Source organism: Pygoscelis adeliae, unplaced genomic scaffold (assembly GCF_000699105.1).
Source record: "Pygoscelis adeliae isolate BGI_AS28 unplaced genomic scaffold, ASM69910v1 Scaffold42, whole genome shotgun sequence".
Classification (NCBI taxonomy): Eukaryota; Metazoa; Chordata; class Aves; order Sphenisciformes; family Spheniscidae; genus Pygoscelis; species Pygoscelis adeliae.
The window spans coordinates 2,961,150-2,987,234 of NW_008824283.1; the positions used below are offsets into that span (position 1 = coordinate 2,961,150).

General features: G+C 39.9%; 1 protein-coding gene across 1 annotated transcript in view; it reads right to left on the minus strand.

Annotated features, from left to right (window-relative positions):
* Positions 1 to 11,200: 11,200 nt before the first annotated feature.
* ATP10B (ATPase, class V, type 10B) overlaps positions 11,201 to 26,085 on the minus strand; it is a 56,553-nt gene continuing 41,668 nt past the window's right edge. Inside the window, 10 exon segments of the mRNA XM_009318506.1 lie at positions 11,201 to 11,362; positions 11,365 to 11,710; positions 14,720 to 14,907; positions 15,369 to 15,473; positions 15,583 to 15,663; positions 17,476 to 17,676; positions 19,035 to 19,160; positions 19,678 to 19,754; positions 21,291 to 21,603; positions 24,916 to 25,100. Coding sequence (XP_009316781.1) covers positions 11,201 to 11,362; positions 11,365 to 11,710; positions 14,720 to 14,907; positions 15,369 to 15,473; positions 15,583 to 15,663; positions 17,476 to 17,676; positions 19,035 to 19,160; positions 19,678 to 19,754; positions 21,291 to 21,603; positions 24,916 to 25,100 — 1,784 coding nt within the window.

Consider the following 26,085-nt stretch of genomic DNA (forward strand, 5'->3'; position numbering starts at 1 on the left):
TGTCTCTCAGTGGGGCTCGTCTGCAGCAAAATTGTGAGCTTGAAAAGGGGCTGTCGATGGGCTTTCAAGGCTTTGGCCTGGCTCTCTCTAGCAACGTTTTTGTGATCCAAATTGGCATTGATTCGAGATGTGTTCCTGTGCAGGGTAAACAATAGCTTAAAGCAGCTGCTAATTAGTTCAGCTCTGTTCTGTTCTTGCTTTTCATGTCTAGGTACCTCCTTCAGAAGAAAGCAGCAGAAGGAAAACATCCAAGCAGAAGAATCAGAAGGCAAAGGAAAAGAAACGGCCGAGGATTGCAAGTGAAAAACTAACGAGAGACCTCATTTCACAAAGCTTATGTAAAGCCGGGCTGCATCTGTGCAAGCAACAGTGATCCAGAAAGAGAAATCCGTAAAAATTTAGAGCAGGGTGCAAAACCTGGCAGCCTCGTTCCCTTGAGACACACCTGCACTCACAAACAAGAATCCCTTGTTTATGGCCACCTCGAGCTCATCCTTCAAGTTTTTACCTCGTTCCCCCCCCCCGCCCCCGGCAGGTAACACGGAGAAGGTGGGGGCTGAGCGTCAGCCCAGAAAAACCGCGCTGTGGGCTCAGCGTGGCTTACCTCACATTTATCCGGGGATTTCAAACCGCCTCATGCGGCCTTTTTTTTTCTATCCATTCATCATATATAGATATATATGTTTTTTTTATATATATATATAAAAATAAAAGCACTTAGCTTCTGGCCAAGATGAAACCCTTTGTAACACCGCTGCTGCCCATCCGGTTGCCTGATGAGAATTCCCTTTCTGGAAAGCTTGGGATTGTTCCCAGTGGAGGCCAGCAGGTAAAAACCTGTGTTTGCAGGTGCAGCAGAAGTCTGCAGAAAGTCATTCTTGCTGAAAAAAAAAATAATAAAATGGCACCTGGATAGTACTAAAAAGGATGGGGAATATTTCTCATTATTTTACAGTTCAAACCCTCAATTAATGGGCATCTCCTTTCATAACCGATCCCAGAAGAAAAAGACCTTTAATACCTTGCGTGACAGGGCTGAGATTCTCACCCCAGAAGCTCGCTACTTAATACCTGAAAAACAGGACTCTTCACAGTTTCCCTGGAAGAGAGAGGAGCATCCGCAGGAGTGCCAAATCAGCACGCTAGTTTGAATTACACCCCTTGCTTACTTGCCTGTTGCCCTGAGTGGAAACTCAGGAGAACTATTTAAAATGAAAACTTTTGTTTTCTATATTAAGAACATCTCGGGTAATACCGAGCAGCTCACTCCCTGCTATTAACAGGTCTCCAGGTATTAACACAGTACTTATCTCTCCTAACTTCTCCTGCCAATCTTTGCCTTACAGTTCGAATAAAGGGATCGAGGCATCACTTGCTATTGCATCGCATAAGCTTTCTCTCTAAGTAGCATCATCCGTAAGCAGTCAGTCTAATTTGATTGTTTCCAAACCAGAAAGGACAGCTGCCAGCCACCTCCCAGAATGCATTCAAAGGCTATAATCAAGAAATCTTCTCCAAGAATTTGTTCAAAGCTGGTGCTTACCACTCTTCAAAAGACTGTGAAGGCAATAAACTAGTCAATTTACTCTAATGGACAGGTACAATCTGAGTATTTAGTGTCTCGTTAATATTGACTGGCAAGACTTAAAGGAATTTGAATGCCGTGGATGTCAGCTGCTAGACTGGCAGGACACGAAGCAGCGATGATAAATGTTTATACTTGCACAAGAGGCTAATTCCAGCTTATTTTCCGAGGTGTTAACTATTGAAATTAATAATATTTAAAACGTGCACTTTGTGAATCTGTTCAGATTTCCCTTTGAAATAATTGCTGTTAGTTCTCATAAGGTTGCAAGGAACCACTATACAATAGCAGGGATTTCTCCTGATGAATCTGATCTGGGTTCTTTCTACATTTGGCACTGACATTTCCTGCCCTCTTCCGACTGCCCCACTTCTGCCAGCATCCCAGCCACTGAAGACTTAAAGCATGCTTATTCTCATACCACCTGTGCCAGGTAGGGCAAAGGATTGTTATTTCCACTTACAGACTAGGAGGGCAACCACAGAGAGACTGCTCCCCACCTCCTGGAAGGTATTTAGCTCTGTCAGCATCACTGACCGGCACCTGCAACTGATGAACCCTGAAGCAGCATGTTTATTTTCCTATGCGAGAGCTGCCCAGGGCCAGACCCCCCTGCGGGACATCAGCTGGCAACGCAGCCTCACCCTGGTTGTTTTAGGGTATTTATGTATTTTGGTTTTGTTTAAGAATGCTGTTGCAGAGGGAGAGACTATTAAACCATCTGTTGCACAGTTAGGTCTAGAAAAATACACACTTCCCAAAGTCTGGTTTCTTTCTGTCTTAGCAGCACATTATCCATTTTGCTACCGGCACCTGCATCTTTCTGACCCTGGGACCTCTGTGCTGCGGGAAGAGCATCCCTAGGGGCTGGCTCAGGAAAGCCTGGGTAGCCAGCAAGTGACTTCTTAACCTCAAGATACTAATTAAAAAGTGCCCTTGAGTCAGCCCCCAGTCAGGTAACAAAACAAAAGGCCCCGAAAGGCCTGGAGAGGGATGGATGTTCAGTAAATAACAAGACCTGTAAGACCCTGCTGTTGGTGACAGGCAGATAGTTTCAATACATAGAGCTTAAGCCTTACTGAAAGTTGTTTAAAACCACTTACGTACAGTTTCTTTTTCAGAAATACAGGCGAATTGTTCACTTTCCTCTTCCCATATGTCTGATTATTTAGCAGAATTGAACTATTAGTGGCTTAACAAAGAAAGGACTATATGCAAGATAATAACAATATTTTTACAATAAATTCTGTTTTGCCTTTTGTGAGCTGAAACAATCTTTTTGATGCTGACAGACGATTGATTAGAGCTAGATAAACAGTATTAAGCGGACAAAATATTTCTCGAATGTGAGCATTTAGGGGATTCTGAATAATTTCCTATCCCTTATCAATCTTTAAAAGGATTTTCATTTATCACTGAACAGCATATCTAAATAACTTGCAAAACAGAGGTTTGCCCGTAAACTGTTGACTTTATCTGCTTTTTATCAAACACAACTACTTTGCACTTTAACCTATTTTCTGCCTTTTTTTCAGGTGACTGTAACTTTCCAGTATGAGAATAAAACATTATTATATGTAACAAATAGACCATATCTAAGGACATATGTTCAACGAAATAGTTTTCAAACTTTTGATGTTTGTGGTCATTATCGTGAAGGTTAATGATGATAGGATTAATAGCAAGCAATAGGTGCTGAAACTCTTACAATAAAAGAGCAACAAAGTGAAGATGAAGCTTTAATGTTCTGACATTTATATGCATCTATTATCCTAGTACTTGACTAACTCCGTGAATTCCATTTTGCTTCAAGATTTCTGCATTTTGATATCAAAAGCATTGTATGGAAAGCTGATATTTTGAAAATGGACAGATCTCATATTAATTCTGCATCATGATAAAACTTTTGCCATAAACCACAACTGCTGTGAAAGAGATGTTTCTATTTCAGTTGATTTAGAAAAAAATTGTTAATTTCTATATACTGGGGGTGATACAGAAATCCAGACAATCTAGACTGTAATGAAAGTGATGAAGCCAATTTAATTAGGAAAAAAATGAAAATGTCAAAGACTTTCTTGTTTCTTAGTATATGCACGACCTATCTCTGTGCTGTTGAATGCGGTAGAGGCTTTGCCATTGACCCCAGAGGGTGGCGGGGCGCTCCCTCCAGCACAGCACCCATCCCTCTTTTCACAAGAGAATTCTGTCTCTTCCAGCCTGCCCTTCAAGTATAGTATGTGCTAATGAAATTGCTCTAATAAATTAGTGATTATTGATCCAAATATAAAAATGTAGCTCCCCTCAGCAGAAACCAAAAATGGTGAAGCCCTCCAACATAAAATTCTGTATTTTCAAATGCTGTGATTAAAAATCCAGTTTCAGAAACACATAATAAATATAAACCAGAGAGAGCTCCTAAAGATGGGCTATAGCTGATTTCCCTGTACAGCTTGTCTTTCTCCGGTTGCTAAGATACTAGCAATATTAGCTTTCACTATGTCTTTGGGATTTGAAGATTTATATTCTCTTACCCCCTGCAGAAGTCTCCTCCATGTATTGCATCCATACCTTTACCTGCACCTTTCCTTTCAGAAAGAGCAGGCGGAGACTGTAGGTGAGATTCTCCACACATATAAAGCCACAGACCCTCCAGCGGAGCACTCCTACCTTCCAACCACTTACAGTCTGGCCTGGTAAATGCAACTGCTTTATTTAGAAATTAACAGTTTTGAGGTTGTGTCATACCAAGTAATGTAGACTCTTCTATAAATGCAAATAACTTCACTGTCCTAAAAGATGTCAGAATTATTTTAGATAAGGCATCTGATTTTCAAAGTTAACTTTCAAATTCTATGATCAAATACCCAATTGCCTCAATCAAAATAATTTTGATGTCTAAACGGTTTTGTATTTTAGTGCTCTGCCATCAGCCTTGAACCATCATGAAGCCTCCAGGTTGGGGGAAGTTATCTTCAGAATTTTATAAATGATGATGTCCATTTCCAGGAGAACTGAAGATGGAGTGATTTGAAAGAAACTCATTCTTTAAAGTTCATCACTTTCACTAAGCGTGATTAAACACTATATAATTTAACATTATTTGCTGATAGAAAATCAAAGCATTTGCCCCCAGCATGCTGACATTAACAGCAGTGGAGAACATTTGCACATTTTATGCTTATAATAACAGATGAGGTATGAAATGGATTCTGATAATGCTTTGAACACCATGGAAGTCTTGTCATTTATCATAGCATATGAGCTTGCTCTGGATCCCTACCATTATTTTGATATATTTCTATACAGTAGAAGTAAAGAAAAGCTGTATTTCGATGATGGATAGTGGATGACTGTTCAAAAGTCCAGTAAGCAGGCTCTCTTCAAGCAAGCCCCACTGTAGTGCTAATCTCATTTCTCGCAGGGCCTTTTTTTTTTTTTTTTTTGTTAATAAAGACTTGGGTAGACAAATAGCTGATGTGGATTGTCTGTAACTCCTTACTGCGAAGAGATCAGATTCTCTCTTGAGATGCTCTACTGTCTTACATTTCTGTGAAACTATGATATATCACAAATAACCAATTGTGTGGAGTAATCTCAAGAAACTGCAAATCAGTATAAATTTTAAATGAATGCAGGTCAAATGCACATGTGGTGCCAGAATATTCCTTTTAAATAAGCTGCCTTCCAAATCAGTATTAGGATTTAAAATATTTATTTGGTGTGTGCTTGAACTTCTTTATGGAAAGGTGCTGGAGAATTAGATTCCTTTGGGCTGTAAATTTTAGCTTTGGGCTTTTTTCATCTGAGAACTAACAGCTGCAAGCACAATTCTGGCTCTTTGATGTCTCTGGACTATATTCCCTCCTTACTGTGAAATTGAAGATTATGAAAAGGAGCAAAGGATCTTAAGAACAGATTCCCTTAATTTATATATGTTCAAAATTTTTGAGAAATCGTATTTGAATCTTTACAGCATTACTTCTTCTCAAAACAAGATTAAAAGCAAAATCACTTTAGCCTACTACAAGTGCGGGGCCATTCTTCACAGTCCTCCGCACTTAACTGAGAACATACACGGATGCATACTTTACTCATTTTACTCATAAGGCATGTTAGATAGACACTTCAAGCCCTGAGTGACCTCTGAACAATGCTTGAAAGTAGTTTAAGAATTTTGTTTGGAAATCTCCAGGCGGCCTTGGACATGTTCATGTTCTTCCTTTATCCTTATGGTGCACTCCTGGTCTTGGTACTTATTAGTCCATCTCTCACTCTATCCCATGTACACAGTAACAGAACGAAGAATCTGCTCTCCTCTTCAAGTCTTGATTTAGACCATGACATTACTGGCCACAAGCTGCCTAAACATTGTGACAGAGGAACCATTCAGATCGAGCATATATAGATGTTTGTTCTTCCTGGCAAAAGTCTTTAGAATTAAAGTATTAACAAAACAAAATAGGCTTTTAATAAAATTTCAGTTGAATCCAGCTATTTTAAATGAGCTCTATTGACCTGCCTGCAGCCTACTGATTTACATTTGTCCTTTTTTGAATAAAACCAATAAATGTACAGGAGTTCCCTAAATGATCTGTTTGAGGTTAAATAGAACAATGTTAGTAAAGGAGGGAGGAATACCAGCATACAAAAGGAAGGCCCCAGCTGTGTTTGGACTCATCTTCTAATGTATTGGCTACGTATTTTAAATATTTTTCAGTGTTTGGGAATAATACATTCTTTCCATTTGAGGTTCTTTGGATGCCCACCATCTCATGCAAAGTACGATGCCCAGGAAGACTAAAGTATCTGCTGGCCCACTGGAGCAGCCCGTGGTACTATAAGCATAGCAGCTATTAAACCAATGCATTCAACTTTAGAGCCCAGCTTTGCTTTCTAGCTGGCTTCAGACTCTTACAGGGACTGCAGGCAAAATGGAGAACAAGATCTGAACAACTGAGAGCATAACCGAGAGCTCTGACAAGTTTTTTGTCAGGGTTATGTGAAGCAGTTGAAGAGATTATCTGTGGCTGTTGTGCCACCCTCGCAATGAGGGCAATAAACTGTGGCAGAGAAATAGCCCCCAGGGCTGGCAGCAATGATGTGTTAAACTGCTCCCTCTCCCCAGTCCCATAAAGATCTTGACTCAGCTTTGTGGGTTTGAATCGATGGCAACAACAAAGCAGCAGCTAATGACTTGGTTTCTGTGAAGTTAAGGTCAAAATTCAGTTTCTGTGGAGCCAAAACTTGACCTTTTAGTTATAGCGATGATCGTTTATAGAGCTCTGCTCTCCTGTTGAAGAACACAATAACCACACAAGTTCTTTGGGCACGAACATGGAACGAAACCTGCAACGTCTGCCTGGAGGTGGGAGCACGCTTCAGTAGCTGCACTGGGGATGGTGGATAAATAACCATCACCTTCAATGCCTTCAGTCAACAGATGGCTACCCCTCTGGTATTTTTGGAAAAATAATGATTCAGACTCTATTGAGTCTCAGTCTTGTTTATGTAGCTGAGAATAATCAGGTGTTCTATTAAAGAGCTGGGCAGCAAGTTCTGTTCACAGTTGTCTCATGTACTGATAATTGCAGCGAGTTCCAATCACTGGCAATGTCAAAAGCACTTTATAGATCTTCAGTGTTATTTGGTCAGCTCTCTAAATCCCACCCTCTGTGATCATTATCTTCAAGAGCCTCTTGTCTCCCCGTTTATATTTTTACTCATCAGTGCTGCTTACAAGTACCTACCTAATCATGCCACATCCTGCCTGCAGTCACCTTACCCCTAAAGCAAATAGCTCTGTACTCGCACACCACCTCAAACTGCAATCAAACAAATGAATTAAACATCGCAGCATCAGCCAACGAAGTGGCAAAATATACTCAATTCATCCTTAGGAAAAGTGGTTTCTGTGCTGGAGCACGACGCACACCTATCTCTAAATAGTTTAAAACCTGGTTTTGTATTTCTGAGATATATAAGAAAAGAGAACAGACTGGATTCCTCCCTCCATCCCACCTGAATAATTCTGGATTTTAGACTGAACAGTTATTGTTGGTATCAAGCAGATAATCAGCTATAACTGTCAAAGACCACGTCTCCAACTTGCTGTGCTAAGACAGACACGAACAAAGTGTAGATATGTGTATGCATTTCCCGCACCTTGTATTAAAAAAAAAAAAGAAAAACTTGCTTCGGTTGAGAACATGACGGATGGCTCTTCACTGACCATTGCAAGCAGCCTGGGATTGCGTCTGGTAGTCAGCCAACAGACCTGGTAAATCAGCTCCTGTTCACCTCTATATGAGATGCCACCTTCAGTTTCTCATGTAGGTATAGCTCTGTATAGCTCAAAGCACTGTTGCATATGCAGTATCATTATTATAATAATATCATAGACCAAAATAAAAAGTATGCAGTAATTTCACAAAACCCCCGTTAATTTTCGTGTTTTATAGTCCAAGTGTATGAAATATTGAATATCACCAGAGGATACATTAAAAAAGTGAGACACCTGTTCTGTTGTGAAGCATTCACATTAGAACTAATGGAACATGTATCTTGACAGCATTATTAAATATGTCTTGAAATAAAAAAAAGCTATCTTGGAAATCCAGTTAGGTCTAAATAACCCATTTAGTAAATACACTTCCCCTCTTGCAAATAAATTCATTGGAGGGCTTGCTTTCTTACTGTAGGCTTGCTTTCATTGGAACAAAATAATGTTTTTTAACTCTAGATTCTACTTCCCAAAGGGATTGATAGTCTCAGCTAATTTACCTCATGATCAAAGGGAAGTGCCTGTTCACTGTCTTTTTAACATGAGATAGTTCATGATCACTGCTTACCCAGGAGCATAGAAAAGATCACACTGTTTAGAGGTGAATATAGGTCCTGGGCTATGGCAGCATCTGCTTTGGAAGAGGGATGGCAGCGTTGTCACCCAGGAGGAGGGGTATCAAGGGAGAACTTTATAAAGCTGCGGAGCCAGCTGGGATGCAGAGGCCAGGTCGTGCCTGATGCTGCCTTTTGTTTCTGGTTGTTTCAGCTTTCTCCTTCATCGGATCAGGGATGCTTTTCCTCTACGTTGCAAACTCTCCAGGTCAATGAATCTATTGGACCGTTTTGTTATCATGTACCACACAACAGAATTAACAGACTGTAGGTCTAGCTGTAGAATTATTTAAGGTAGCCATTCAAATTTGGATTCTTTCTTTCTTTTAACTGAAGTAACTATTTTTGATTACGGCCTAGAAGCTACTTAGAGAGGGACTGTCTTCCAGTTCTTTCATCCCCTGACATATCAGGGACTCCATCACTATGGAGCTTTTAGGGGTTATTTTGCTGGAGACTATAAGCAATCCTTCCTTCATTCCCCTTCTTAAAAGAACCCTCCCTTAACTATATGCCATTTCTGAACCTAAGCTCAGCTGTCAGGGCAAAACGCATGGTAGAATAGTTTTGCAGAAGCTCTGATGAGAAAACATGAAATTAATTCTTGGCTTTGAATTCAGGAATGTCTACGGGTCTTCCAGATTTGCTTAAACATAACCTGTCTGGCCTTTTTCCACATATGCTCAGTCCCCTTGCACATTCAGATAAATTCATTATCTAGTTTTTATGATAAACATTCCTATAGCGTGGCCTACTAGATAGAGGAGTGGCCTCTGAAAACATGAGTTTGCCACTCATGGATGACAATAGGAAAACTGCTCCTCTGCCTCTGTTTTTGTCCTCTCAACAACACACAAAGGCATGACCATATTACATTTATTAGTATAAAAACATTTCACATTTTGTAGTAAAATGTATAAGAAATTGTTGTCTTCTTTAAGTTCAAAGGAAATGGACCATTTAATGTAAAAACATGGCTGTGAATTGTAAAGGCTTGATCTTAAGTCTTGTCACCCAAGGTCCATTCCCAGGTAGTGAGCAAACGTTTGAGCAATCTCACACTCCATTAACAATAATCTCAGCTATGCCTAATTCCCTTCATTTTGTACATCATGCAAAAAAAATCTCTTTCTGAATTGTTTTACAGCTGACAATTAATACTTTAACAATTACAGTTCTATGTGTGCTCTTGCTCTGGCTACCAGAAGTCCCAGTGGCAGATATGCTACTCAGTTTTGCCTGAGTTGCTTTAAAATAACATCTTGTAGACTCTAGTTACAGTATTATTATAACACACAGAAGTTAAATTAATATCTGCTAAATAGGTTATTAAACAGATCACATGTTGTGATAGGTAGTAAATAGCTAAATTAATATAGCATGTATAAAAAAAGGCTAAAACCCTACTTAAATCAGAACCAGTGGTAGATTCACAAAAGTACGGATGGCTTGAATGTAAAACATAGTTAAGATTTCACCCCACATTGTGAAGAAAAACTTGGGAAATGGTCTTACTAGTCAACATTTCTATAAGAAATACCAAAGTCACCTTTCATTGCATTGCAATAGGTAGTGATGATGGTGACATTTTATGTTTTTTTTCCTGCATCTTGTTGCCCTGAGATACTGAAAAGGATGAATGTATTATGCATATTTTGGTCATTCTACACCATGTACTTACTGCAATGTGATTAGTGACCTTAATATATTGCTTGTCAAAATCTCCATTATTGAGATCTCCATCAACTACTGAATGTAACCAACTGTGGGGAGGAGCATGATTTATACTTGATTGAATGCAGCAACACTACATTATAATATAGAGAATGGAAGGAAGAAACTGAATTTCTAGATGAAAAAGCAGGGACAACTTTAGAATTCTAGAACATAAATCCTTGAATTTGACTTTTTATATCTGTCTACTTTTGTAGGTATGAAGAAGTAGACTCCACTTATCCCTGAGTTATCCTGTCAGTTCTTGTAGTTCAGTATTTGCATTCTTCTACTTCATAAACTCCTTTGTCCTTTCCTTAACAGTATCAGGTCAAACCACTGCCTGCATAAAAATACTGAGCTTATTCAGTGTTTTCAGGAATTATTCAGGAATAATTGTTCAGGGAAAACAGACTATAGACCTGATATTGTTATATGTATAAAGTCCATATATTAAAACCCAGAACATTCTCTAGTCTTTTTCTGATGCTGTTATTCTGCAAATACCTTTAGTACCAGGAGGTAACATTTTTTCCAGGCAGAACTGTAATTTTTAAGTTAGTAAGGTCTTTTTAAGACTTTGATAGTAAAAGCTAGAGTGGGATGTGTTGCTCTAAGACTTGGCTTAATATAGAATGGGTTCTCTTCTGTTACCTCAATAGCATAATAACACTGAGACATCACTCGTACAATTATTCCCTATTACTGTGAAAGAAAAATATTCCTTGATGAAAGAAAGTAATTGTGCATTTCTCAGCAACTGTGATGCTCATGTAACATTCATCTAATGAGACAAAACCAGGAAGATCAAGAAGACATGTAATGACAAACCCAAACTATATATGCACTTAGGAAAAGTTGCGTATTAGAGATGTTACTGCACTACTCCACACGCCTCTCTCTGCTTTTGTAGTGAGCATCACAGTTAAGTATAAAATAGACTTTTTATTTTCCCTATGGTATCCTTCTCCACACGGGCTGTGGATCTCATTTCTGAATGTTTCTTCAGAGTGTCACTGCACTCACAGATCGCCGATGGCTTCCATGGTTAAAATTGTTAGCACTATCTTTAGTCCGTTTGCCACCATCCTGTCCAGGAGTTGTTACCCTGCTGGGTACAAGGGGATAATGGCCAGAGAAAAGTACTGCTCACGAGTATGTAGCAACACACCTTCTTCCTCTGCCCACCTATTAAAGAAATAGTAGCCGCCTTCTGGTGTCCGTTTCCTGAGAGGATTCACTTCAGAGGCAGAAAGTCCCTGACTTTCTGTGTCCCCATGAGACACAGCTGCTGCCGCTGGATGTAAAAATGGTGACACACATAAGTGGCTGATGTTTTGGTCAAGGTCATCATTAGATGCAGGTGATGCTACAGATGCACCAGAAGTAGGTTGTTTCCTTGATCTCAGTTTCTGGATTTCAAGATCCTGTTGCCCTTTAGGAAGTTTATCTAGTTGCTGTGCTTTCAGAATCAGAGATGGTCCAAATGTTCCTCGCAGAGCAAAAATAAAGAACCTGATGAAAGAGAAAGAGAATAGATTGTCTTACCAGTGGGTTCCTTCCATAATCTGCATCACATAACACAAATCTAGTTGCTAATTTTCCATTGCTCTACAGGCATCTGGTAGACATCTTATACCTGGTAGGTGAAAGTTGACTCCTGGATCTTAATGCAACATGTAACTATACACTTATCTTGACCTGTATAGAGTCAACTACATGTATATAAATACTAAATAAATGATAATAGAACCACTTGATTGCTGAACAGGGCAAGAAAGATTCACAGAAGCTCACCAAGAGATGTGGTATTTAAGGAGACTGAGATTATATTTATACTGCCAAAAGAGGCTAAAGAAGGGATCTTAATTTGATAGATAACATAAAACCAGAAATTTAAAAACCTCAGCTTGTGGATTTGCTGAGGAAGCAGTAAAAAAAAAAAGTGTCCTACCTGCCCTTTGCAGGACAGAGAACGTGTATAACTATATACTGTGTGCAGTGAGAGAGCAGACATCCTCTCTCCATGTCATGTCAGCTTTGTCTGAAAACCAAAGTCTCTTTCAAAGCATCCTTCTAATAGGATTTGACCTTTACATAGATGGCCTCAATATGCATTTTAAAACAAACATGGGGACTCTTTGAAATTGCCTTAAGAAAGCTGCCGTCTTCACATCCTGCTGCTAAATATATGCATAAATAAGTTTAACAAGATTAAAAAGCCTAACAAGCTAGACTAAGTACAGAAAGGGCTTTTAAGGCAATGAATTTCTCAGGCCTATCTGCAAAAGTAGGAGTGGATAAACACATATTTGCTGTGCCTGTGCTCAGGCAGGTCAATCCCATAGCATCTCACGGTCTGGGAACTGTGCAGTTGCTAGTTACGGTTGGGCACCTAAGAGCACAACTACAGAGAGGTCAGGTCCGTCTGTGTAGATCTGGTGTGGATCATGTTGTCCTCTCTCTTTCCCCTCAAGTTGTCCTCTGTATCTTCTGTGCAAGTTGCAGGTGGACCAGACAGGAGGACAGAGAAGGGAAGGAGAACTGTCTTCCATCCTGTGAACTGCTTTCACTTGCTCCTGCCCTTCTCACAGCCCTGCAGGGTGTGAGACTCAATTATCTGTTGGGCCTCTGCAGGTCTTCCTGGCAGACCGCAGCCTGCCTTCCACAGCTGGAGAAATATATCTGCTTCGTATGTTGAAATCCTCCAAGATACACAGTGCCTTCCCTTGCCAGTGAATGAATGTGAAATTCAGATCTCCCTTTCTTCTTCTCCTCAGAGTCGAGGGTTTTAGTACCTAACCCTGCGCAGTTCGTGTCCCAAAACAAAGTTCAGAAGCAGTTTTGAGATGCAGATGCACAGATGATGCACGGCAAAGTACTGCCAGGCAGTGCTCCAGGAAAGGCCTGCACGAAGCAAGCAGGGCACAGGCAAGCCCCCCCCGAGTGCCTGCTGTGTCTCAGAAATGTCAGCTAGCACAGAAGGCAGTAGCAAAAGGAAGAACTGAGGAGAGCAAGGATTTTAACAAAACCTCTTAGGAAGAAACTAGAATCTCAAGGCTCCAACTGGTTTCTGAAGGAGATAGGGAGCAGGCAGCGTGGTGAGATGAACCAACTGAAACTTAAAATTAAGGGCATTTTAACAAAGGGTGGTTCCACCACTGCTGTGATATGCTGACACAGCTAAGTTGAGCAGAAACCAGGGCTGGATATCCTGTGAACCGAGGACTCTGCAGAAAATAATCTGGGGTACCTACATGAAGGAACAGCAGTTCTCCAAGTTTGAAGATACCAAGATACACATTTTTAAGCTCGGTATCCTGCTGAGGCAGCAAAGATCTTAACCTTGCTGAATTCCCAAAATGGAGATACAAGTTCTCTAACCACGTGTTTGACGTAGCTCTGAGTAGAAAGCTCAGGGTCAAAAATGACGCCGTGAATAAGGGCTAATAGGAAAACAAAAATCACACAGGAGCAAAACAGACTGGAAAAGGATGCCCTGCCTAGAAGACATGAGACCTTACTGAACTATGTGTTGTTTATCCTGACCTGAAGTTATATAATGTAACATCTCAACTCAAATGGGGAAATAATAATAATTTGAAGAAAAATATTATCTAGTCTTGAAAGGTTCCTGTTTAGACAAGGTTAAGGCTCAGATTCTAATGCCTTAAAGCACTTACAAAATCAGATACTAAAAATATTTTCCTGATTCTTGCAATACCCAAAGGACAATTAGGATGAGAAGGAGACTAGCAGGATAGCCACACAAACCCATTTCTTTCATTGTACAAGCACAAATAAAGATTTTAAATAAGTGGTGCAACTCAGACAAAGCATATCTGCTTAAAGAATGATTAAGGTATTAAGCACCAAAATTAGTAAGGTTACCATATACATATATGGGAACAGAATCATTGTGTTTTTCAAACCATTTTTTTTCAGCAACCTATCAAAATAATTATCCCTCTCCAAATATTATTCAGCCTCAGTTAAAGCTATCTTTAACATACCTGATTTGTCACACAGAGTAAAACTAAAATTCTGGATGTGGAAAATTATTTCATATAGAAACATGTTCTTAAATTTGACTTAGTAATGCACTGTAATGTACTTAAGAAACAGAATACATGTTGTAACTCTCAAAGCATATAGGAATATTTCAAAGTCTTGCTTTCTAGTCTTGATCAGCTCAACAACATTGTGTTTATGACAGTGAACAATTATGTCGCAGATTTCTACTGGTAAACTCTGAAGCACCCCAGAAAGAAAGGTTTTCCTGATGGGAAAACAAAAGCAGTAGATATATAGTGACTTATCTAGGGTTATATAACTGAATAAAATAATGGTTCATGAACTGGAAAGTTGAACCCAGGCATCTGACTTCCACGCTGATCACTTATCCCTGTGCAACACATGTGCCCGACACATCACACATCTATACACATCATTATTGTTATTTCACTCAAACGCCTACAAATCCACAAAACGAAAATTGAGAGGAAAACAGTGCATCATTCAAACCTTGGCAAGAGCGCGATGGCCGGGGTAATAAGACACAGCAAATAGAAAGTGGGGTCTGAAAGCTGCTTCTCCATAATCCAGTAGGGGTTGGTGGGAGGGTTGCAGACCACGCAGGCGGCATTGTAGATCAGAGAGAAGACGAGGTAAAACACCACACTGCCAGTCATGGTTACCACGTGGAACAGGGTCTGTAAGCAGAATTGCACGGAATGACAGCGATGCTTGTGAGACCCTGACTCTGGGTGTAAGACAGGAGGATAAAAAGACAGGTTGGAAAGAACATATCCAATAGTCCATGCTACTGAAAAGTACAGTAGGAGAAATACCTGGAAATTAACTTATAAAACAACAGTGACAGTGAATACAGTTCTTTAAGAAACGTATCCTCATATATTGAAGTATGTAAAAATTGTGTACTGTCCTGTCCAAAGGCACAGTAGAAGCAAATTCTGTTGCTGTGCACATGAAGGTATTATCCTGAGGCTGATAATAAATTCTGGCACATTGTGAAATCTCCGTGCATCTGTTACTTACTTTTTGTGACCCAGAATTCAGGTAAATGACTCTGAAAGACAATGCCGTGTCTACACAGTACGCTATGTTCAGAAAAGAAAAACAGTCACGTGAGCAGGACAGGTCAAACACATACCCATGTTTTCATTTCTAGAGCCTGGTGCAAGAGAATGGTCAGGAGGGAGATGGTGTTGATGGGGTTTCCAAAGGAAAACACATCTATGTCAGAGTCCTCGTACGTCTAGAAAACAGGCAGATAGACTGTGATGAACCCTGACTATTCAGAAGTGAATTTTTCTATTTTTTAAGGAGGATAGGAGAATGAGAATATTAATGACCCTGGTACTTACCAAATAGGGGACAAAGAAGCAAATGAGGCTCTGATAGAAGGCATCCAACATTGTAATAATAAAAGTTGACAGCTTGTATATCTGCAAGAGTTTATAGATAACAGTCATTATGATGGGACACACATCTCTAGTCTGTCCTGCAGACATAATTGCTGTCTGTTTTCCTTCCATTCAGACTACTGATTTTGGCTAACTGGTCTCCCTTCATGAGTAAATGCCTCCTGAGCAGCTGATTTAGACCAAAGGCTTACCTCTGAACAGGCATTTTCTCCGTGTTAACTAAAGACAGACCTTAGGAAGATTAGCCAGTCAACTAAGGGTCTTAAAAGCTGAATGTTATGAATGCCCCATTCCTCCCCAAAGGACCCCATTCCTCAAATTCTTTTTTAAACAAAGCTCTTCCTAGAGCTATAGAATTGGTCAAAAAACCTTTCTGTTAAGGTTCCTTCCATTGAAACATCTATTTTGTGCCATTTTAATTTGACTACTTGTCATATTTAAATTTATCTAACGACCTGTGGGGCCACAGCTCCCGTGGAGTGGGATGCATTATTGGAATGACAGAAGGCTAGGCTCCTGTTGTTTTAGTGCAGACAAAATGCCAAAGCAACAACAATGACCTCTTCAAAATGCTAAAGAACGTATATTTCACATATATGTGAGGTCCAAGAGCTCCTAAGTAAAGCTATGGAAAGTCCTACAGAGAATCCTCAAATTCTGCACTCCCTTGCCTAGGTTTTTCAAAACATCATTAAACACAATGTGAACCACCAGTGTTCATGAGTGCTAAAAATCACAGTCCAGGATAATGAAAGTAGGTATTAGGAGAAAAAGAAGGAGAGAAAAGAATTCCTAAGTACCCTGCAATTTTGTGATTTAAAACTAAGGCCACTTCAAATTTTGCTCATTAACATTTTCATAATTTCCTATTAAAATGTTAAGGCAATTTGGGAATAAGTACTATTGTACTGTATGTATATGCAAAACCAACCCTCTAGGTCTGTATATGCGTGCTCCTCGCAACCATACAGAGATCAGACTGGTTCTCTGAACGCGACTGACAAACTCAGGTAAAAACATAATATATTTCCTGCATATTGTTTGAGGGTTACCAATACTGACTATTCGAAGTAAATAAATGAAACAGTTCATTCCTGGAACAGCCTAGACACCAAACTGTGACAAAATCCTGTATGTATTAACAGGTGTATTTCTGAACCTGAGAGTAGAAAAAAAAATGTCAGGTTGTTTATTGATTTTAGGGTTTGCATTTTCTTGTCACTTTTTGCTGTCATCTTTTTAACAAGCTTTTCTTCTTTAGTAGGCTGAGACTGTTCAAAGCACCAAATCTGAGCAGAGTTTAATCAGGGACCAGCTAAATTATTTTACCCTAATTTATTACATTTCTCATCCTGTTTTATTTATTTCTCCCTATGACTTCACTGAGAAATTTTCTATATATATGGTGTGTACATATATGCATACACACACACACATATTTGCTCCATCGTCTCTTCTTCAGATCAGAAACACCAAACACAGGGCTGGTTCACTAGCACATCACTTGACTTGTTATAATGCAGCATACTGGTAACCAAACTGGATTGCTACATATATTTAATAGCAGAATAAGCCTTCCCATTTACATCTTCCAACTATGACCCAGCACCCAGCCTCACTTCCAGGAAGCAACTGCAATCGTATGTTCCTTACCAGTTCTTCTGACAGCTACAATTATACCTTCTCTTAGTGGACTTCAGTAAACTAGAAACCATAAATGGATCATTTGGTTCCAAGTAAGTTTAAACTCTTCTCTTCCTTCCCTCCTCACAAAACCAAAAAAGCTGTGGTCCTTTGGCTTATCAAGCAGTTATTTCAGCAATCGAGACATACCTCCGAATTTTGTCCGTTCTTGTACAACTCGGGCAAACCTAGAAGTGTTTCTGCAGAAAAATCTCTATCCAGGACTCCAAAGAGAAGAGGGGGCATCGAGGTGAAGAAGAGATTGAAAAAAATCATCTGCCAGTAATCTATCATTGTGCTGCCTGAGAACCCGCAGAAGAACTGGTACCAGAAGAGCAGGCTGACGTAGTTCTGTGGAGAAGCAAATACAAACACATCATCCTGTTACAAGCTGAACTGTGGCTCCCCACACGCGCAGAAGCACATCCTTCATTGCTGATGGGATTTCTCTTTGGGCTGTGGGAGTCGTGAAGCTGCACCTTTCCTGTGGCCTCTACTTTACATCCTCTTCCTTTCCCCATGCTGTTCCCTACTATTACAGCTGATCTGGACCCTTTAGTTTGCAATGCATAGATGGTCTATATTTCTCATAGTTTCACCTACGAGGTTTATGTAGTACATTGGTTATTAACAGAGTCTCCAAGAATACATTATTTTGGTTAAAGGTACCGTCAGTAGACAGCTCTGCACTTTATTCCATAAAGCAGTATATCTTAAGGGTCTACTTCACACCGATCCACTGTGATACAGCTTTTTAAAAGCCATTAGGTTTCTTTAAGAAAATATCAGAGAATAATTAAGTGAACTGTTCACAGCTCTGAGCACCAGATTTTAAAATCCTTTTACAAACTGGTTGTCCATGTGGAATCAAAGGCCTCCTGCTCCCTAATGGTACTGGGGAGATAATAGAAGAGCAGCATCCCAGTCTGGAGAGCTATTTCGCATTGCAAATAAATATCCTTTGAACTCTAAAAGGATGCCCAATCAAGAAAAAAAAAGTTTCCATTTCCAGTACAAATTTTAACACTGATAAGAAGTAATCCTTATTCAAAATTATTAAAAAAAACCTCAACAGCTATTTTGAATTCTAAGTAAGTAGTCTTTCATGCTCAGAGTGTATTTCATGTCAAATGGACTTGTTTGCACAGTCTTGTAGAAACTGTATTACTATCAGGTTTTTCCACTTTACATTCGTCTTCAATGCAAAGCTCATTTGCATATACATTAAATTTTTAATAAAAATGCCAGATATGACTTCATCATTACTTGCAAGTGGTTCCTATCAAATTAAATGCAAAAATTCAGAGGTTTCACAGGCAACCAATTCTTAGTGCAGAGTCATCTTCTATATTCTAGCACTAACAATCTGCTCTTCCTTATGCAAATTTTATTTTGAGGCTCATGGGTATTATTAATAAAGTTTCTTGAACTGCCATATAAAAGTTACTAAGCGTTGAGTACTTTTTCCCTATGGAATAATGCTATTTCAAAATATATGTAGAACCCATATTTTCCTCAATGCTTTATGCAGCACATTACTAAGAAGGAGGTAGCATACTATAAATTTGCAAAGTGAAGAAACAGGTACTGTAGCTTCATAAAAAGTAAGAGAGTAGAACCTGCAAAAAACAAAACCAAAACAACCTCCCCCTCCAGACCTGGACTTAACCCTTGCTAGGGTGAAAACTTCAGAATTTTAATAATCTTACCACATTTTTGTAGAAAAAGTAAATCACCATCTTTGCCAGGCGAGCATAACACCAATGTCCATGGACAAGAAGCAGTTTTTTGAGATGCTTAAATCGGGATATTGCAAAGTCACTAGCCATCACAGCCTTTGGTAAAAAGAATAGAAGTTAATTATACAATATATCTTTTTCCCACTCAAAATGATGAAATTTGAACATGGACATTGAAATGATTTCCTACTATTGAATATTGTAGAAAAAAAACAACCCTTGAGAAAACAGTTGGAGCTTTCTATCTCTGTAGAACAAGAATGAGGAAGGGGGATGTGTTGGAAAGAATTTGGGGCAGAAAACACTGAAAGAGAATCAACACAACCTGGAGATGCTATAGCAGAGATGATTCAGAAAGCAGATGCTAACCTAACACTGGACAGGCATCTGCTAATTTTCCAGGCTTATGAGCAAACACACCTTTGTCCATGCATGCTAATTGTTGGCTCAAAACACTCTATTTTGGTTGGACCCATAATTATTCACTGCATATTAATTTACAACAGTAATGATGCTAAGATTTAAGATGACGCTCAAGAGTATAGGGCTGCTATGAAACTTATTAAGCAGCAAGAGACCATGTGACAAAAGAGGAAAGGAAATGAAGGGATACCTGCATGCCTTCTTGGCCAGATATTCCAATTCCAACATCAGCTGCTTGAATCATACTTACATCATTTGCACCATCGCCTAGAATGGGAAGACAGGAGGGAACAATAAAGGTGCAAGAAAGGGTGCTTAATACAAAATGCCTATATCAGAACAAGAAAAAAACCCCAGCTATGCTGATAAGCAAAGCGTATTCTGTACTACCATGCATCTTAATTAGGGTAACTGATACTCAGCATCAAGCAATCATGACCTCTAGGCTCTGATCTTGGTTGGAACATCCTCCTCCCCAGGAGGCCTGGATCCACCAGGGCTAAGCCCAACATTGGGACCAGCTGGGTGGTGGCATGGACACCCTGACACCATCTACATCTCCATTGTTTTGTATGTTTCTGCTTGGTGAACTCCATATGCTTAGCAACATGCTTTGCAGCACCCTACTTCACTGAATTTTCCAAATTGTATGATAAATTTGATTGCAGTTGACCACGTAACAAGCCAATTTCAGGAGTTATTCTGCTCATTTCAACTTTCTAACAGTACTTAAAGGGGGCTTATAAAAAAGATGGCGGCAAACTTTTTAGCAGGATCTGTTGCGACAGGACAAGGGGGAATGGCTTTAAAGTAAAGGGGGGTAGATTTAGACTAGACATAAGGAAGAAATTTTTTATGCTGAGGGTGGTGAAGCACTGGCCCAGGTTGCCCAGAGAGGTGGTGGATGCCCCATCCCTGGCAACATTCAAGGTCAGGTTGGACGGGGCTCTGAGCAACCTGATCTGGTTGAAGATGTCCCTGCCCACGGCAGGGGGTTGGACTAGATGACCTTTAGAGGTCCCTTCCAACCCAAACTATTCTATGATTCTAACTTGCACCAATATGTTAAATACATAACCAAATTTCCATGGAAAGAACAGCCATGGTTGTTTCCTGCAATGTGGAGATTGTGAATCAGGTAAGCTGGTAAAGCAAAATAAATGAAGCAGAAGGCTGAAAGCCTATTTTGAACTCTAAGGCAAAGCAAGAAATTTTAAAATACATCAGACTCTTCCTTTTCTGTCTGGTCCACAGAGGCGTATTTTTTAGTTTTAAGTCATAAAAATCAATTCTGCAAGGATTTTAGTGGGATCACTTACCAAAACTGGAGCAGGAAACTCAAAGCATTTCACATTATTTGGAGGTGAAAAGCAAATGAGTCAGTGCTTAATACCACTCTGGGGATAACTCTGTTTTCACCAGTTGGGAAAATCTGACAGGAAAAGGGCTTTATGAAAAGCCAGAACAGTGACTACTACTGACTGCCTTCCACACCCAAAGCGAGGGCATTCTGGAGGGAATGTGTTCATCTGTTTGTACTGGTGTGCATGAAAGAGACTGCTGGGAGATTCTGCATTTGGAGTGCCTTCATCTTGTTTAAATGGGGGCCAGATTTGCTCAGTGAAAGCTGAAGAAGGACTTTCATACGGTTTTTGATCAGGAAAGACTATTCAATGCTATTTTCCCACTGCATCTATCTGAGGCACGAGAAATAGCTCATACAATATATTCCATACATTTCCGTAACTCATAAAGAAAGAACCTGCTTCCCCCTTTCTCCTGTGAGATTCAGAATGGAGGTACCTATCGACAGGGTCATCACTTTAAGCTGCCTCCGGACGAGCTTGACCACCATGCTCTTCTGAAGCGGGGTGGAACGGCAGCACAGCACCGAGCGGCAGTGCTTCGTCAGCGCCAGGAACTTCTCCTCCAGGCCCCCCTGGAAGATGACGTTCAGCGTCCGTCCGTCAATCACCAGTCCGAACTCGGGACTGGGGGCCTCAGAGGCTGAGAAAGATGTTGGGATAATACCAAAAATTTTCCTCCGTGGTTTTTCAACCTCATAATTCTTCCTCACCTCTTCCAAGGTTAAATTCAAGACAGATTCACACGTTTCCTGTGAGAAAACAGAAGTGGTTCTAGAAATAGTTGTCTCCATCTTCCTTTACAGCACAGCACAGCACTTAGAAAGTATATGTTTGTATAGTCATGCCAGTGGGTTTAAGCCTATCAGATAAACATTAGGGAAAGCTGACTAAGAAATGCACTCATTCATAAGATTGGAGATTATTTCAATGACGTAATCAAATCCTTCAGTGAAAACACTGCCCATCTTATCAGCTAGTTAACTGTAGTAAGAAATTACTTTAAAAGAAAAGAAAACAATCTTCACATCAGGAGGGCATATTTGTATTTGCAGTGCTGAGATTACAGAAATATTAAAAAAGATCCTTTTTTTCTAAAGGAGATTTTAAAAATCTAGTTCTTGCATGAATGATGTGAGATATTGCAGCATTTGTTTCCCTCAGAAATAAACTGCAGTAGAGAAACAAGAGGTCTGGATTTTCAAAATTACCCAGTAACTTTGACAGTTTGGCCTTTTCTAGGTCACAAATCAGGTGTGTGTCACAGTTAAGGACAGAAATAAAGCTTCATATTTCTCAGCACTGTGCCTCAAACACAAACTAAGTCTTTCCTTCTTACCAAATTTGCCTCATTTTGGAAGTCCCCTTTCAGGTGCAAACAACTGGAATTGACTTAGTATTAAATACAAACAGATTTAAGGGGAGCACTTTTACCTCTCCCATAGAGATCTCTTAAATTGGCGCACCACTATTGGAGAAAATCCAGAATGATCTAAAAGTAATTTTGCTGCCTGTTAGTACTAAAAGTCCTCCTTCTGTGTCATGGCACTGAATACCTGAGGAGCTAATCACTCCCTTTCTACCTTTTCTGTCAACTTTATTGAGTGATGACTCAGTTCTAAAATGTTATTTTCACTTTATGTTGCATAAGGTACATGTGTAGGATGTTTGCAAGATTTAAATTACACTTAAGTGGGAGGTTCTGGAATCAAATGTACCTCTGACATCTAATAAAAAGCTGCATCTAGCCTGCACACTGAAAACCTCTAAAAAATATCGAAGCATCATCTTTCTGTGAACAAACCAAAAATTGTAGTGGAAATTCCTGGTTTGTCTTGGCTTGCCTTTTTAAATGAATCCCCCAAACTACCTACTTGTGTTGCTTCTTCCTGGAAGATACTTAATTTTCAGTGTTTGAATAAGCTGCTGGGCCCAGGGGGGGAAGAGAGTCCCTTCCCGCAGAAGCCGGTTCAAGGGTTAACTTTGGCAAAATTAATGGGTTAAATGCTTTGCATGTATTATTTGTTTTCCCCCGCTGCTGCCATTGGGAGACACTTTCAGAAGCAGTGTCCTCAGCTTCATTTTGAAAGGGAGGGAGCTAAATCTTATTGTGGAGCAACTCCAGTGCCCGCTGAACCACACGTATTCACACAAGCCCCCGTATGTGCGCAGCTTGCATCTGAGTCTGGACTGAGGGCCATATAGGGTGCTATGGGTAAGTGCATGCGCCTGTGTTTCCTAGAGCCAGGGTGGTCCCACCTGCAGCATCACTCCTCTGACAGAAACCATCTTCTAATTTCCATCCTAAATATATTCATTCTGCCTTCCGTTAAAGCAGATACGCGTATCAAATGAAATTACACATTGAAGCAAGGAATGTATTCTGTGCCAAATTCCATATCATCTTTGCATGTTTCCCTATTTCCGTGACATTAAGAGAGAAAGACATTTGCATAGGATTTTATTCTTGTTTGGAGAGCTACTAACTGCAGACAAAAGCAGTTAGAAAGTAGGCCATCTAACTGCTCTATACGATTGCCTATCACAAGAAAAGCAGTCAGTATTTTAACTATATTTACTTAATCGCCACAATAGCTTTACAGAGAAAGGCAAGCTTGTATCTGTAACCCCCCTTCTGCGGGGGAGAAAAACTGAGGCAACTGAGACCAGTGACTTGCCTAGTCACAGAAAGAAGCCCTGCCTTCCCTCCTCAACCTCCTGTCTACCCATGGAAAGGCTCGTCTCACGGTGCCTCCTGTTGCTGCTGAGTATGGGCCACAAGTGTACGCTGCATAAAAAGGAGAGAGCAGCACACTGGGAAGAGGGCAGCGGCTGCTGCCTGGGGCACCTCTGTGGCACTCGGGGCTGTACAGGAAGTAAGAGGTCAAGAAAATAAAGAAGAGGACAGCACAGCTGGCATTTTGGACCCTGTTTTTGGGCTTTAGAAATGGTCACAGCTGACTTCTCCTTAGCGAACAGGTTTGATTTAGCCATAATGCCTGAACTCACTCTCCCCTAAATCCATCTCACAAAGCCATCTGTCCCACCAGGATGCCCGGAGGGATGAGACGCTAGGCTGTGCATAGCAGTGGCCATCCTGCTTTCCAAAAGCAAGGCATGGTTTTCCTGGTACCCTACTTATGTTGCTTCACAATCTGAAAAAGCCAAGGTTGCTTTTCTAAAGCCTTTTACTTTCACCATCCTTAATGGCATTTACCCTCTTCAAAAGTTTGGACTCTTTCCTCTCTTCCATTCAGACGGTTTCAGGAATAGCCATAGATTGCACCATAGATGGTTCACGGTATATTAGTGAGTCACAGGAGCTGACAGACATGCCCTTGAAGTGATTATCCTCATTTTGGAGTATGTTTGCTTTGCCTACTGCCTGACCTTCTTATTGCCCATGGAAATTCAGGGAATATCTGTGCACACCAATACATGCGCCACCATGGAATGTCAAGAAAGTGACTGTGTTTTTAACCAGCCCACTAGAACTATATTTAGGTTTCCAAGATGGTGAAATGCTGCTTACACAAAAAGATAGTGGATTAAATTGTTCACTAATGAATTTCTGATTAAGCCTAATCCTATTAGGGAACATGTGACTAGAAAGTTCTGAATTTCATTAAATCTACACCTGCATACTTTTTCCAGACTGATTCATACAGTACTTTCCAAATGTCTTCCTACAGCTATCACCTGGAGTTAAAATAACATTGTAACTGAAATTTCCATTGGAAGGTGAAAAGCCAGATACCAATATTAAGGAATCAGGCACTTAAACTGCATATTACCTTCTTTCACTATTCAGGTAATTGTTTTTAAAGAATATTTTCATTTGGAAAAATCATTGTATTTTAATTGAATAAAACTCTACATAACTGTCTTGTGTTCCAATTCATCCTGTTACATGTGGTCTAAAGAGTTTCTGGCCTAATGCTGCTATGTGGGTTTTTGGTTGGCTGTTTTCTTGTGTTGAATGCAGCCTAAAGCAGAACAGTGCCAAGCTGCAAGACACAAAACAAGGGAAAGATAGCAAATTCTGTGCATCTCTCTGTACTCACCTTATTTTCAGTGTTAATGGTGAAGACAGTGTCTCTTTGGTTCAGGAGTTTACAGGAATATGCAATGTTTACTGCTGTTTCCTGTTTGTCCCCTGTCAAGACCCAGATTTGTATCCCAGCTTCTCGAAGAGCCGCAATAGTGTCAGGCACTCTGTCTTGCAGCCGATCTTCAATCCCTGTTGCTCCTGGACAAACAGGAAAAGAAGAAGTGAACTAGTTTTCTTTCATTTGGAAATCATGTTGCTTTTTTCTTTTTTAAAAAAGGTCTTTGACTTCCAATCATGATCCTGAATTTATCAAGAGGTGAGCCAAGGTAGTGTTCAGCAAATAAACACACAGGCACAGGATCTGCATTTGGATTAAGGCATTTCATTTCTTCTTAATAATCCAAAATGACAATGCACTGGCAGACGAATTACACCATATGCATTTTTAAAGTACTGCATTAAAGCCCATCAAAGCAACCAGAAAAGATGAACTTTGACTATTTAAATGAATGCTATCCCTATTGTCAAGTTAGATGCTTCACCCATCAAAGGGAGAAGAAACGGTACAGTAAGTTTTCTTTTTGAAATGTGCAAACTTAGAAGCAGATGCCAACACTTGTCCTGACGGTAGATCACCATCTGAATGTTACAATACTCCTCTTCTTACCTCTTCCACTAGAGGTCAGTTTGAAGATGCTGTAACTGTGATACATTAAAGACAGATATTGATTTAAACTAAAATAACACTTTTTGTGAAATAAAGTATGGAAGCACACAGAGTCTTAAGAGTTGGCAAAGGTAACAGATTATGACAAGATCTACATTACCTCTTATGTGGTTCTCTTATGGCATTTACTGTTATTACTCTAATTTTTTAAATCACTGCAGAGATTATGAGAAGCCATAATGGTAATAGCTTACAATCACAGAAATTCAGGATAACGAAGTATGGGTGCAGACTGTATTCACAGAAAGATGAGACTGAGACAACTCTGAAAATCAAAGTCTTAACGAACAAAATGTTTGGAAACAAAAAAGAAAAGAAAGCACTGAAGTGCTCCATAATGTAACAGAATAGTGGTGTTAGATACGATGGTGATGGATGATGCACACGTACCAATGAATGTAAGTTTTAACATGAAATATCCCTTTATGAAGTGCAGAAAGCAAACATGACAATGGA